The 14,718-nt window shown below is 37.4% G+C and overlaps 1 protein-coding gene across 6 annotated transcripts; it reads right to left on the reverse strand.

Moving 5' to 3' along the window:
• Positions 1-259: 259 nt before the first annotated feature.
• Positions 260-5,896, reverse strand: LOC120084465 (LRR receptor-like serine/threonine-protein kinase IOS1). Of its 6 annotated transcripts, none has more exons than XM_039040247.2 (15): positions 5,664-5,864; positions 5,039-5,223; positions 4,393-4,936; positions 3,759-4,234; positions 3,543-3,675; positions 3,385-3,456; positions 3,188-3,268; positions 3,008-3,076; positions 2,835-2,915; positions 2,488-2,654; positions 2,094-2,311; positions 1,921-2,017; positions 1,726-1,788; positions 1,445-1,634; positions 260-730 (listed from the first exon to the last, which is right to left on the reverse strand). In XM_039040247.2, the coding sequence occupies exons 1-15, from the start codon at positions 5,762-5,764 to the stop codon at positions 325-327; spliced, it is 2,883 nt and encodes a 960-aa protein (XP_038896175.1). In that variant the 5' UTR covers positions 5,765-5,864; the 3' UTR covers positions 260-324. The 6 variants fall into 6 exon arrangements, with proteins under 6 accessions (XP_038896175.1, XP_038896174.1, XP_038896178.1 ...); XM_039040246.2 differs by having other exon boundaries at positions 1,891-2,017; XM_039040250.2 differs by having other exon boundaries at positions 1,891-2,017; positions 5,638-5,856.
• Positions 5,897-14,718: the final 8,822 nt, after the last annotated feature.

The following is a 14,718-nucleotide window of genomic DNA, read 5'->3' on the forward strand; positions in this document are numbered from 1 at the left end:
AGCCCCAACGCTATTTTAGTATTTTATTTTACCTCAGGTTTATCTCCTTTTTTGTATTAGGTTTTGTTAGAGTCTATAAGTATGGTTTCTCTTGTAACTTTCATTTTATGTAAAAGTAATAAAAATGGACTCTATCATGGTTTTTTCTCCTTGTTTTAGGATTTTTTCACGTAAACTTAGTGTTCTCTATTTTCTATTCTTTTAACAGTCTCATCTTCCATTCATGAGAGAAAGATCAATGAAACAAAAGGCAGAAGAATAATGTGCAAGCACAAGCAAGAATGTTTTAGAATCCAAGAAAAAAGGAATGATTGGTTTTCATCTCTATCTAGGACTAGGAAGGGATCCAGAGTCAATGGAATTGTTTGAAAAGTTCTCAGCATTGTTATGTGACATTTGTGGGGTTCTCTCTTGAACCATCTTCAAACATTCTATGAGTTGTAACACCATGTCACTCATGTCAGGCCTTCCTGCTGAAGTTGGCAATGTGCAAGACAGAGCAAGCTCCACAAATTTACTTGCAGAACCACTTTCTATAGAGCCTTCTAGCCTTGGATCAACAATGTTTTGGATGTTACCTTCTGCAATGTGAGGCTTAACCCAATCAACTATGTGGATGTTGTTTTCAGAGCTCTTGATTATGGCTGGATGTCCAGTGATCAGCTCAAACAAGACAATCCCAAAGCTGTAAACATCACTTTTCTTGATGAAGTTTCTTGATAAATGAACCCTGCAACAAATTTATGTGTCTTAGCTCTTTTGTATTTGTACACAACATGCTTCTTTTTGCTATATTGGGACACTGCAACAGAAAAATTGACACATTGCAACAGAAAAATTGCTATATTGGGACACTTCAGATGTTGAATTCTGGTTGAATACTAAGAAAATAGTAGGCGAAACTAGAATTTAGTCCCTATGGTTTGATAAAACCTTCGTAAATAGTTCCTATGGTTTGATAAAATCCTCATAAATAGTCCCTATGGTAGGGACTAAATTCCTATGGTATGGACCTATTTATGAAAGTTTTAATAAACTAGGGATTGAATCCCAACCTTTTCCAAACTATGAGGACCAAATTTGTAATCTAACCAATTATAAACTCGTGTGTATATTTAATATATAAACTTGGTTAAAAGGAAGTTGATAACCGGAAGAAATAGATTGTCATGGACTATAATAGGGATTCAGTATGTTACTTCAGGAAAGAGGATATATTGTACTTTTCATTCTATTTTGACCAAGTTAACACTTAACACACTTTCTTTCACCTTATTATGGAAAATCAAATCCGACTAGAAGTTTTGAAGTTTGGAGACTAAATATATATAACAAAAAAAGTCGAGGGAGAAAAATGTAACATAAAAGTTTGGAACATCGAATATGCTATTAGATTACTCATTTCATTAAGAGAACACAAAGCACATCAATCATTGTTACTTACGTCGGGTCGAGATATCCGAAGGTACCAGCAGGACATGTGGAGAAATGAGTATCACTTTCATTTACAAATACCCTGGATAGTCCAAAATCTGATATTTTAGCTTGCATTTGTTTATTCAGTAGGATATTGGAAGACTTCATATCTCTGTGAATTATAGGTGGCACGCAACCATTGTGTAAATATTCCAACCCTGCAATTTGTTTAACCAAATGTCACAAACCAGAAAGATAAGTAAAAAAAGCAAGAGCCATTAATTTCTTTTGTTTGTTATTTGTACACACCTTGAGCTGCATCAACTGCAATTTGGAGTCTTTCCATCCAATTCAAGACCTTTGTGCTCGAATCTATATCAGCATATGGGAAAAATTTTCTTATATAGTCAACTAACCATCCGGATACAATCATTTCAGAGAAACCTCTTCCTTATACGACAATATCATAATTACCAGATAGAAAATCGCGTAAACTTCCATTACCCATGAATTCGTAAATAAGTGCCTTATTCTCAGCCTCATCACAGTAACCAATAAGAGAAACCAGATTTATATGATGAACAACTGTTAATATTTGAGCCTGCATTTGCAAATACAGTTTATTAGATACTAGTTAACCAAATACAAGCAAAAATGAACCTAAGAAAAAACTAAACCTCAGCTCTAAATTCATTGTAGCCTTGCTGTGACATTGAAGACATCAACTTGACAGCAACTTGGGTTTTATCGCTCAGTACACCCAAGTATACTTTTCCAAAACCTCCTTCCCCAATAGTTGTCTTCAAGTTATCTGTGATGACCAATATCTCGGAGAAATGAACCAGATGGGTTTTCGACTTAAGTAACCTTTCTTGAATTGATCTTTTGAGATTCCCTGCATCAAGGAATATCGGCACATTTTTGGTTCATTCAACACTTTTGAAGTCATTCAACATCCAGGAATTCTTTTCCATTTTCTTTATTTACCTCAGTTACATTCATCGTCTTTACTTGAAATATGCTGGAATTAGCCGTGTAAAGAAACAGAAGCAGAAGAAATGAGAGAATTACCTCTTTGTTTTCTCCTTTTGTAGATTACCAGAGTGACCATAAAGATAGGTAGGAGCACAGCTATAATACTGGAGAGAATTATAGCAACCAAGTACTTCTTCCTCTTGTTATTCTTCCTCTTGTTAACACATTCAAGTGATGTACAAAGATCTGGATTTTCACCCACACTTACACAAGCAGAAGAAAATGTCAGGTTTAAACAAATGAATTTTCATCTGTTGTTCAACTTTTTTTCTGTTAGTGTTAGTTATTTAATATGAAAAAAAAAAATAGAATTAGACGGTGACAATATAACAGTAAAGAAAATAGAGGACATGAGATATAACTTAATTAATTTGATAGCTTACCTCAATGTAAGTAATCCAGCTTCAGCCCTTAGCAAGAGATCCTTGGGAATTAAGCCCGTGAACCTGTTTCTGGTTAAATAACTAGAAACACAATAAAAAGATAGATACTATTCAAATTTCAACTAAAATTTCATGTTTTCGATGTCATAAATACAACTAAGAAAGGAACTTACAGGATCCTTAAATTTGGCAATTTTACTAATTCTGGCAGCTCTCCAGTCAACTCATTATCGGACAAATCCCTAATATATAACAGGATATTGAGTCAGTATAAAATCATTTATAGATATGATATGACTCAAAAATTGCAATATAAAGCGATAACCAGTACTGAAACAAGAAAGGAAAATTACAATATTAAAGCACTCCGAGAGGCTTGAACTTCCCTAAAAACTGTTCTCCAAATTCCGCAGATCACAAGCCCCTCTAGCCTACTGTATGTATAACCACTTTTATAACAAGCTCTTTATCTAATGGAAATTATGCTTTCTTAATATTCTAATAATATTCGTAATATTTTTGTATTAAGATTTCTAGCAGAGAGACTTACAAAATTTGCAACATTGTTAGATTTGATATGTAAGGAGATATTTCACCTGTCAGTCCACTTGTAGATAGGTTCCTGTTCATAAAATTAAATTAACTCACGATTTATATGATCTATCCTTCAAATACAAAACGATAATACCAGACAGAGCTTGCACTTACAAGGATATAATTCTTGGAACAGTTCCATTGCTACAATTTAATCCACTCCAAGGAAATCCCATTGGCACACATGGATCTCCTTGCCAATCCTTCTTTATTCCATAAGTTGACTTGATATTGGTAATTGCATCCACTAGTTATCGAAAGAAGAAATCAAATTAGTATTCATTAACTTTCAATAAAGTAAATTCACAAAGTGCATCGAAAGAAAGATACCATCTCCTTGGTCTGCTTCTAACTTTGATATGTTTTTCCCTATATATAACTCAAAAGCATTGATGATAGGAGGAAGTGTTGCATCCTCGGTTGAAATGAAGGAAATTACATGTCTATTTGCTCCCTCCAATGGTTCTTTAGGAAAAATAGACATCGTGGACAAATAATTTGGAATAATTGGTCCAAGAACAAAATCGCCATTGTAAGTGATAATGAACTCTCTACTTTTATTGACTTCAGGCCTTAAAACTTCAGCAACGTGCATAAGTATATAATATTGAGATGAATCTATCGCATCCCACCAAATTTCCAGAGGCTTGCTCTTGTTTTTTGGAGTGGAAGCAGTTTGCATGACAATTGATGGCAGTTGGAGACCGTTATTCCCTATAGGTTCTACACTAAGGTTGGTGCTTACTTGTGTCCACTCGTTGGAGTTAAATGGTGACCAGATACGATCATAAACATCAAAAGGGAATCTTAAGAAAGAGTAACAGGATAAACAAAATATTATGTTAGCATCTGTCACTAGTTAAATCATATCTTGTCCTTGTCTCAAAAAAAAAAAATAAAAAAATAAAAAAATCTTCCCTTCATTAACAGTAAATTTCTTTACAGAACCAATGCTAAAAAATACCTGTACTTTTGATCTTCTGTTGAACCAATATCCATTCGAGTATAAAGTGACAAGGATGATGAGATAGTTAGATAAGTGATGTTGAGTGAAGGTCTAAATTCTAATGCTGAAATAAATGGCACTCCATTCCCTGTATTGATCAGACAGATGCGAACTGCGTTTGAGGAGGTGACATGTATGAGATCTATGTAAGCATCCATGCCATTGTCAGAGAAATTTAAGGTCTGCCACAAGCTATTCTCAATATAGAGATCAAACATTGGTAGCGTATCCAAGCCATCATAATTCCCGTACAAGAAACTTGCTCGAATCAAGTATTCAGTACCCTTTACAGTGCTTACACTATAACAGTTTCTGATTCCTTGAGGGAAGCTTCTCAGCTTCCTCAATTGCTTGGGATAGGTATCTCCATCTCCATACACCGAAGCTACATCTTGACTTACTCCACTGTTTATGAAGGATGCATCAGAAACATAGTTAATTTTAGTTGTTGTTTCGGTGTAGCTCGTACCCTCTGGTAATCCACAGTCTAAACTAATGAAGCCTGAGAAACAAACAAATAATAAACAACTTAAACTCCAAGTTTCTATACAGCCGATTGAAAGAAGTTGAATAGATTAATCACCAATGGAAATAAACTAGTTACCTGACTGATCCTGAGCTTGAACATGTAGAAGAGCCAGTGCTAAACCACTTAGCAAGATACCAAAGAGGCAATGCCCTGATGTTCCCATTAATCGTCCTCTACCTCTTGGGTCTATCTTTAGCTGCACTGATTGATGAGAATTGAGAAAGCAGCCATATCTCCTCCGTGAGGCATATATGACAAGCCTGTGATCATAATAGAATGTCAACACAAGAGGCATTCCCTTTGCAACATTGGAGGTTAGAGAACATGTTACATAGGTTTTTTTAGTTTTTTAGTGTCTAAGTCAACTTGTAAACACCTCAACTAATTTTTGAGGCAACCGGCTTGATCTTTTCAGGAAAAACAACTCGTAGGATATTAAATTCTAAATGGGTGGGTGGTCACATAGATTCAACTCAATCCTACCACTAGCCCAAATCGACCATGGTTTACATAGGCAAGTTGATTAACTCTAAACTGGAAAATTTACAATTCTTTTCTCATAAATTGAACTTTCACTTAATCTAAATATTGACGATCATATAGCACTGTAGTAGCTAAATTTAATGATTGAAGTGGATAAGTGCTCCATTTCTAGGGATTTCGAACTCATTTACCACGAAACTGAAGGAAAAAGACAAACCAAATGCTGAATAATTGACGGAAGAATATCAGGGAGTGTGTTGGATGAATGACATTTGAGGCAATATGATTGCAGAAGAATGCTACGCCATCGCCATCCATGTTGAAGAAATCTTCGTCTGAGCTTAGCTTGCCATGTTCGGACTTTGAAATTCCACTAATTTGGGCACATGGGGAAGCCGTTGACTCCGTATAATAAATTTGTAAAAAAATCAATTTATATCCTAATGTTTTGAAATAAATTAATGATCGAATCAATTTCAAATCTAAACTTAGATTTTTTTTTCTTTCTTTTTTTAGCACAAACTTAGATTTATAACAATTTCACTTTTTTTTATCCCTTCGACTACAACAATTTGGAAATGGAGGTTTGAAGCTCATGTCTTATGCATAGTTCATGTTGATAATTATTTAACTTTGATTCCACCTAAAATCAACCCACAAAAAGAAAAAAAATCATTCATAGTAATAAAAACTCCATTTTTTTTTTGTAGTATTACGATAAACTTGGAAAATTTGGGCCAATGACCTAATATCTAGACCCATAATGACAAATGATCCATTTTTTTTTTTTTAAAAAACTGTCAATTGACCTTCTACTGACGTTATCATGGTATGAGATTACAAGAATTGCCTCTGAAAACTGTCTCGCTCTCACTGTCTGTCTATCTTCCATCGTGATGTGATTGTTTGTCACTGTACGATTGATTTGACAATTTTCACGAAATCTGTCTACAACTTAAAATCGTTAACACAGCAAAATATGTAATGGTGAATTCTTTAAAATCTAAACTTCATTTGAATTGTCATTTTGTTGAATGGAGATTTATTGAACGAGGTTTTTCAGAGCGGAGTTTTTCGAAACCAAATGGAGTTTTCAGAATGGGTTTTTAAGAACGGAATAGACTTTTTTTGAACTTGGTTTCATTGGTGTTTGTAGAAACGTGGTCTCAAAAAAAATATGTAAATAGACAATGTAAATAGCATAACGAAAGGGGTGTGAGAAAGAATTGTTGGGGTTGATGCCCTAAAGTCTCATGTCCTGTAGTTTGTAAATAGTTTGTACGAATGCTTGTGATGTATGATATATGATATTTACTTCACATCTTGATTTTGCTCAGTTAATTGTTTTATTTGCTTTACCACAAACCAATAAACCTAAAATCCCTAGCTATCTTTATGTAACTTAAGCATGTATGTGGTGACATAACAAGTGGATCATGTCTTAAGTAATAACCAAAATGGTCTGTAGTATATGGATATAGGAGGGAAACCTTATCCTAGCAACGCTAAGGATGCAACCCATTTTGTAGAATGGTCACAAGTGTTGTGACTTGTCATAGATGGTTCGATCTTGATCATATGTGTAGAGGACATGCGAGCGGGGGCGTCCTATACAAAGAGTTTGTATAAGACTTGACCATGAAGTGTTAACGTCTCGAAAACACCGTTCATGACAGAGACTTCACTTCACTAAGATGACCATAGGTAACATGACCTCAATCCTGAGTGAGTTAGGAACTCCTGCCATTAAGGGCGGTGCTTTGATTTGCATGGGTGTGAGTGGCCAGGTTGCTGACTCAAACCTACCACTTTGGGGATTCGTCTGATTTGGGAGCTGGGAACTCAGCTACACAAGATGGAATTCACTCCTTCCCCGAAGCAGGGGTAAGTAGATAGATAGCTTTCTTAAGGGCTGATTCCAGGGCTTGAACGATGTGGCGCCACACACCTTCTCTTGGCCCGAGAGGTGTTCACACATAATTGTATTATGTTGTATTGTTCATTAGAGGGATCACTAGTACTTAAGGAGTGAGATGTAACTACAAGGCCAAAATGGTAAATTAGCTCAACTGTACTTACAAGCATCTGTGAAGGGTCATCGTACTCATGATTGGTTATATCCGATGGACATATAAATATACCTGTGGTAAGAAGAGTTCAACTGTTGGTATTTAGTGGAATGTCTGGCAGTTAACGGATGATGGATCTCGTGACTAAAGAGTTTAGTTAGCTATTCATGTACCATTGGAGCTTTGAGCCATAGGTCCATGAGGTCCCCTTAGTAGCTTAGATAAAGTTGAGAATCAGTTTTTGGGTCAGTTTGAAATGTTCAAATTGACAAGAGGGAGTTCGATTATATATGATATAATTGACTAAATGTATGAGATACAAATATTTTGGAGGAAATTGGATATAAATATTATTTATATCACATAGAGGAGAAAATACTATAGTAGATATATGATATCAAACTATAGTTTTAGAATATAATATGATTGTATTAATTAATTAATTAATTAGGCGGTTATGAGATAATTGGCTGAGTATTTCTTCGGAATCGTTCGAAAGTGAGAAGTTCGAATTCAGTTCTTGTAACTGAAGAATAAAATGAAAATTGTTTTCATTTTTTGTGAGAGACGAAAAAGAACGCAAGAAAAATCACTCACGGTGTGAATCTACACGATTGCTTAGTGGTGATGAAAATTAGCCATCAAAGACTTGATGACTAAAATTGGAGGGACGCAATATGCGATGCATGTCTTAGGTTATGCATTGATACTCATGCATCGATGGTCATGCGTTGGAATGAAACTATGTGTTAACAAATGTATGCGATGACCATGCATTCCCGTCACAAGTTTTCTTACGCTCACGCCAAGTATAACGCGAACGCAAGTTTCTCGGGTGATCTGAGGTCGAACTCAGGGACTTGTAACTAAATGCTATTCGGTGATGTGTATGCGGCGTATGAATAAAAGAATGATGGAGGGTATTAAGCTACAAACTACTCCTACTCCTATCTAACAGACAATACAATGAGAAGTATGAATGAGAGGTAGAGACACGACAACTGTTGATGCATAGTAAATGGATGAAAATAGATAAAATGTGAGGATGTCTTCATTGCAACCTTTAAGGTTGACTGTAACAAGCTTTGCGACCATGCTACACACACTTGAGCCTAATTCTAGGACGTATGCGGTCTATCTGCGATAGCGCCGAGAAGCCTATGCCTAAGCTTCCATAACCCGCTCACGTGCTCTCGCCGCATGAGCGTGATGGCCGCATACCACGGTATCCTACTTTTGGACGCATGCAATATCCTATCCGTAGGGTGCATACGTTGTGTAATAGCAAATGGAGCTTATCTCTAAGTTCCCCATTCTTGCTTATGCGTTCCAATCTGCTCTCTCGAGTCTTAGATTTGGTTTTTAGACTACTCTCTCAAGTACGCCTAAATAATGAATGATGCGCTCATGAGACAAGGTAATCGCATAAACCTAGCTGATGTAAGATTATTCCTATCTCTAGTGAATACTTGCTTACATTGCTTAATACAACCAACCACTTACCCTCCCGGGCAGTTAGTTGTTGCTGACTTTACTTATAGACAAGCATGGCATCCGCCTATAGATAGGCGTTGCTACAACTTCACACTAAGCAAATAAGGTTTTCTCACAATACTCACGCAACGCACACCTCCTGGTGGTTTGCTACATGCTTCATATTCCTATGCCGCATGATTAAGTATGTGATACTCTAACAGTCTCACTAAGTGATGCAATGAATGTTAAAGATGCTAAGCAAAGAGAGATAGAGATGGAATCGAAGGAAACGTAGAAATTCATTGAACACACAATGTATTAATTTCTTAATCTAAAATGTAATACAATACAATATAAGAAAAGAAGAGAAAATGAAATGACCAGCTGGAAGCAATGTCTTGCTTCCAGCGGATGTGTGTCAAGGCTACCGGTGGTGCCATGGAAGGGTGGTGGAGTTGACTCTCTCGAGATCTAACTCCGTTGAAGGCTCCGGTCATCACTCAGAATGGATGAAGAAGATGAAGAACTCTCAAGCTTTCTTCTAACGCGTTCGTCTAGATCACAAGGATCCACCCAAAGGTAGGAAACCTTGGATGAAAACCTTGGATGAATTGAAATTCTGCTCAGCAGCTTCTATTTATAGAGCTTGATCATCGATAGCATTAATGGACCTGCTCTGATTTTGACATTAGCGGCACGTTGGTCCTTTTCTGAATTTCGGCTGCTAATGGTGTGGTAGGTGAAATGTAAACATCATCTTTTGATTTTTTCGAGATATGCGTTGATGCTTCCATTCCACCAACCTTGTGGTAATCCTGCCATTATGGTTATCATCGTGTAGCCGTAATCTTGAAATGACCGCAATTGCTTGGTTACTGCAACTTCTACGCGATGACCGCAATCACTTGACTATCACAACTTCTATGCGATGGACGCATGCGGTTGATTACCACAACACCCATGTGTTGATCGTATGTGTTCGCGTTTGTGATGGAGAAGTTCTCTGAATGTGGTCGTTTATGCGATAGCCTGGCTTCCGCGTCTGCGTTCAATTCCTGCATTAGCTACAAAGATAGACAATTCAACGCATAATAACGCATAATAGTGGGTTAGCCGAGATTCTTAATGCTGAATGACACACACTCATTTTCTCATGAATTCCTAACATAATTGCCGCATATTCTGCTTAACAGCCCTCATAATTCTAAATAAAAGACCTAAGATGACGTGCATTTCTGCATGTCATCACTTAGCGTTGAGAGCCTATACGATAGTGCCCGTCTTCCTAAACGATCGCACACCCGCACACTAAACGATCGCCCACGATTTTTAAACGATTGGTTACGTTTACTACACGATCGCTTAGCGCGCCGAGCAGACCTAAACGATCGTTTACCTTTTGATAGATGATCGTTTAGCTAAACCTACACATCATGTACCTTTTTCTAAACGACAAGCACTCGACTATACGATAGTCTTCTACTATCTCCCACTTGTTTGTTCGTACTACACGATCGTCTTTTCCTCTTTCCTTTTACCAATTCCATCAAAATCCACCCTTTGGATTTTCACTTCGAGAATACCGAAGGCTTCGAATGGTGGTGTCGTACCCGGTTACTGTTGGTTCGTGCGTTGTCGATCGTTTAGATGACCGTAGGCTGGTAGGCGACTGTTTGCTGGACGATAAGGAGCGTAAAGGAGTTCGCTTCTGCTGGATTGAGTTTGATTGAAGGAAGTCTTCAACTGGTACGTTTCTTTCAGTCTTTTGTATTTTATTTGTTAAAGCATGCCTGTAATTAGTGTTACGATGCATATCTATTTGTTAGAATGTATGTGTGGTAATTCTATCACAATGAATTCGGAAAGATCCGCTTCCGCTCGTAGATACTCTTGTTTAAGAGTTCCTTTAAGAGCGACAACGAGAAAGGTGGATAGAGAGAGCGACAGTCAGAAAGGTGGAGGGAGCGAGATTGAGTGACAATGAGAGAGTGAGATTGAGCGATAGTGTGAGAGCGAGATACAACGAGAGAGAGAGGAATTAGGAGCGACAACGATAGAGATCCATGTGTATTACTATTTGCTTAATAAAAAATGTTCTCTTGCTTTGTAGAATGACAGAAAAGTGTGTACTAATTTGATACAGATGTCATTAGGATGAGAACCAAAATTTGTATGTTGGAGGTGAGCTAACAGGAATCATTGTGCCTATTACCTTGAAGTATGAAGAACTTAAAGCTCACATTTACAGGGTTGTAAATGTAAGTTACTCAAAGTTTGATGTTGTTATGAGAGTTAAATATAAGCTTGACTTTGAAGCCCCTCCACAATACATACGGAATGACGGTGATGTTCGCTTCCTTCTTTTCCAGTACGATCTTTCTAGAGTTAAGCTATATATAACGCTAAAATTATACCATGACGAAAATGTGAATATGAGTCATAATGGTATAGGTGTAGACAGACAATACGAGGTATCATATGAGCTTAATCGAGAAGAGGGTGATATTCCATTGTCTATGAACACTCAACCATCAACATTATCAATAAACAATGACAACATTCATGCAGTGGACTTGGAAAGAGAAACTCAATGTAACGGACCTGTGCTTGATAATGAGAGATCAACATGCTTGAATTTTATGGATTGTGGTCCTTTAGAAGAGCGTGATCCTTTCGTGGTTGATAATGAAAGATCAGTAGGATTGAATTCTATGGACTGTGGTCCTTCAGAGGTGCATAGACCTGTAGTGGCTATTATTGAGAGATCAGCCGGATTGAATTCCATGTCTTTATGTTGTAAAGGGGAATTGATTATGCCTGTACCTCTTCATCTAAGATAGATGTTGAAGTTGATCAAATTTTTTTGAGTAAAAGTGATTTAAAAATGAGTTTGTCTATTCTGTTCATAAACAATAATTTTGAATATAAGGTAAAGAAGTCAGCTAAGTCTTTGTTTACTGTCAAATGTATAGAGGATAGTTGTAAATGGAGCCTTCGTGCAGTGAAAATTCCAAGGTGTGACATATTTAAGATCACGAAGTATATGTGGTCGTACACATGTTCTATTGGAATTTTAAATCATGACCATAGACAAGCAACGACTGCGATAGTTGGTGAACTAATTAAAGATAAGTTTATAGGCATAGGACGTGTTTATAAACCTCGTACATCGTTGAGGATATGATGAAAGAGTACGGCGTAAATATAAGTTATGATAAGGCGTGGCGTGCAAGGGAAACCGCTTATACTTTCGCTAAGAGTACTCTAGAAGAGTCGTATGATGTTTTACATGCATATGGTGAAGTGTTAAAAATGGAGAATCTAGGTACAAGGTGTAATGACCCGAGTTCAGGAAGGGTACATGAATGAATTGATATCACATCTGAATGAAAGTAATCTTAAGGACATGAAAGTATGGTTAAGAAAGGCTTAAAATAATTGAAAGTTACTACCTATACCAACAAGGTGCACCTTCTTTTTTAGTGGCTCAATCATAAGAACTCCAAAGTTAAGCGTGCTTAGCTTGGAGTAATCCTATGTTGGGTGACCTCCTGAGAATCTTCCTAGGATGCATGTGAGTGAGGACAAAGCATTGTGTTGGTTTGTGGGGACAACTTTCACTTCTATAAGCATTCAAGGCAAGTGAGGATGACATAGCTAGGACGTAGGGGAATGTCATTCGTGCAGTTTTTCCCACGACATTTCATGGATTATGCACATACCACTTAGAAAATAATATTCTTTCCAACTTTAAGGATAGTTTTCTCGAATCCGTATTCTATTGTAGGTACCCAAAGGAGAGAGTACTTATATTTGGACGATCTAAATGAAGTTGAACCTCAATTTCCTTCTTTTTTGTTATTTTCTTTTTCGGTTCGACGAGAGGTGTGTATTTATCAACGACCTTTCTCTTACGTGTTGTTTTTCTACTCTCAACCATAATCTACAAAAATATAACAAAATGGTGAACATGTCGAATAATAAATATGAAGAAAAAAATTTTCGAATCACATAATGATCATACCTGTGAATCAAGATGTAGGGTGTTAGAGGAGGTCGTGATATCAAGTTGTACAGATGAATTGAGAGGTAGAGGTGGGTTAGGTGACATGGGTGGAGGTGGGGTACGTGACTTAGGTGGAGATGGGGTAGGTGACTTAGGTGGAGGTGGGGTAGGTGACTTAGGTGGAGGTGGGGTAGGTGACCTACGTACAGGTTGAATGGGTGACCGAGATAGAGTCGGGATGGAGGACATGGTGGCATCATGACCTGTCTGTGGAGTGGGGGACCTCGTCACCTCAAACACTGTGGAACCCTTCATAGACTATAATAGAGACAAAATAGTTGACAATTGTGCTTTGATGTCTCTCGTGTCCGTAGAGGTTCGATACAGGGCATCCAAGCTCGATATTGAGATGTCAATGCTCTGCATGTACAAATATACATTAGAATCAACATTGCCTCCCTCCCTGTGTACTGAAACCTCCGAGACAGAACGCTCCTCCTCAGGCTCAGGTCGTACGTCACCCAGCAGCACATCATGAAACATATCCTCGCCAGGGGTGTAAGTAGGCTGATGGATGTTTTGGTCTCCATTAGATTCATCGTCCCTCACTCCACCTTTTGAATTATACTGTTGTTCACCTTCCCCACCTTCTGAACTATTCTTTGAACTACTGCCACTCTTTGAACTACTAGAGCTCTCTGAACTCTCGATGTCAAAGTGTGCTTGTCTTATGGCCCGTTTATCAATTGGGGTGTCCCGAAACTCCTTCTCAGCATCGTACATGACAAGACTCTCTTTGACTTTTGTCTGCATTAAGGAACCCAATAAGATGGTTAGTGTACATTTAACAATCGAATAAATATAATGTGGCTAGATAGATTACACTTACATTTTGAGACTAAAAATGTCTCTCTCGAGTGCTTTGAATGATACGAGTGGGAGCATGACCACCGTAATATACGAGGCATAACTACCTTGCTCTTTCGAGTGGCAACGTTCCCTGCTATTGATGATAGGATCTCGTACGTCCACATCTAAATCCAAACAACTCAAATTTATAACTATGTAAATATTAAACCAAAGATAAAGTTAAGTTAAGGAACATCTACCTGGAATGCTTGGGGAAATCCACGGAGCGAGTACTTCACAACATAATTTTTATTTCCCCTCACCTTCTCTTTGTATAAACCAACCTTGTCGTTCAGTGCAGTCTTCAGGGTGTCGAGTGTCCTTTGCCAAATAATTGTACCCCAATCAAGATGGTTGTAGTAATCTATGTCTTCAATATCGTCAAATAGAGTACGATCAACAACATTCTTTTGCTTATTTTTACCCATCATTGCAACCTTTATGTAATATCATAGAGTAATTTTAATAGCATCATCGTCATTTTCAAATACCAAATTTTTGTATTCTTCTTCAAGTAAATTCAAGTGGAATGCGTCTGAGGTCGACTGATTACCAAAGTACCTCGTCAAAAGTTCTTGTGAGGACTTTTCACTCCATACAACTCGCGTAGGAGACCGCCACAAACCAGTGATCAATAAAAAGTCGTCCTTCAAAAATGTGACGACCTTTCCTCTGACAAAGAAACTAATCGAGTCCACTTCTGACTTCTTCACTTCCCTCAATAACATATGGTGGATTAGTGGGCTGTAAATACAAGTTTAGTGTCTACAAAGTGACCAAAAATTGTTTTCTTGAACATCTCTAGCTGTCTT

The sequence above is a fragment of the Benincasa hispida genome, chromosome 9 (genome assembly GCF_027475165.1).
Source record: "Benincasa hispida cultivar pf3 chromosome 9, pf3_genome.v1.1, whole genome shotgun sequence".
NCBI classification, from domain to species: domain Eukaryota; kingdom Viridiplantae; phylum Streptophyta; class Magnoliopsida; order Cucurbitales; family Cucurbitaceae; genus Benincasa; species Benincasa hispida.

Excerpts from the sequence above, each read along its gene's own strand:
- LOC120084465 (XM_039040246.2), bottom strand. The coding sequence starts at position 5,764 with ATGGATGGCGATGGCGTAGCATTCTTCTGCAATCATATTGCCTCAAAT. Across the intron at positions 4,235-4,392 it reads ACAGAAGATCAAAAGTACAG|ATTCCCTTTTGATGTTTATG; the intron begins GTATTTTTTAGC and ends CTCTTTCTTAAG. Across the intron at positions 3,077-3,187 it reads TCTCGGAGTGCTTTAATATT|GGATTTGTCCGATAATGAGT; the intron begins GTAATTTTCCTT and ends GTTATATATTAG.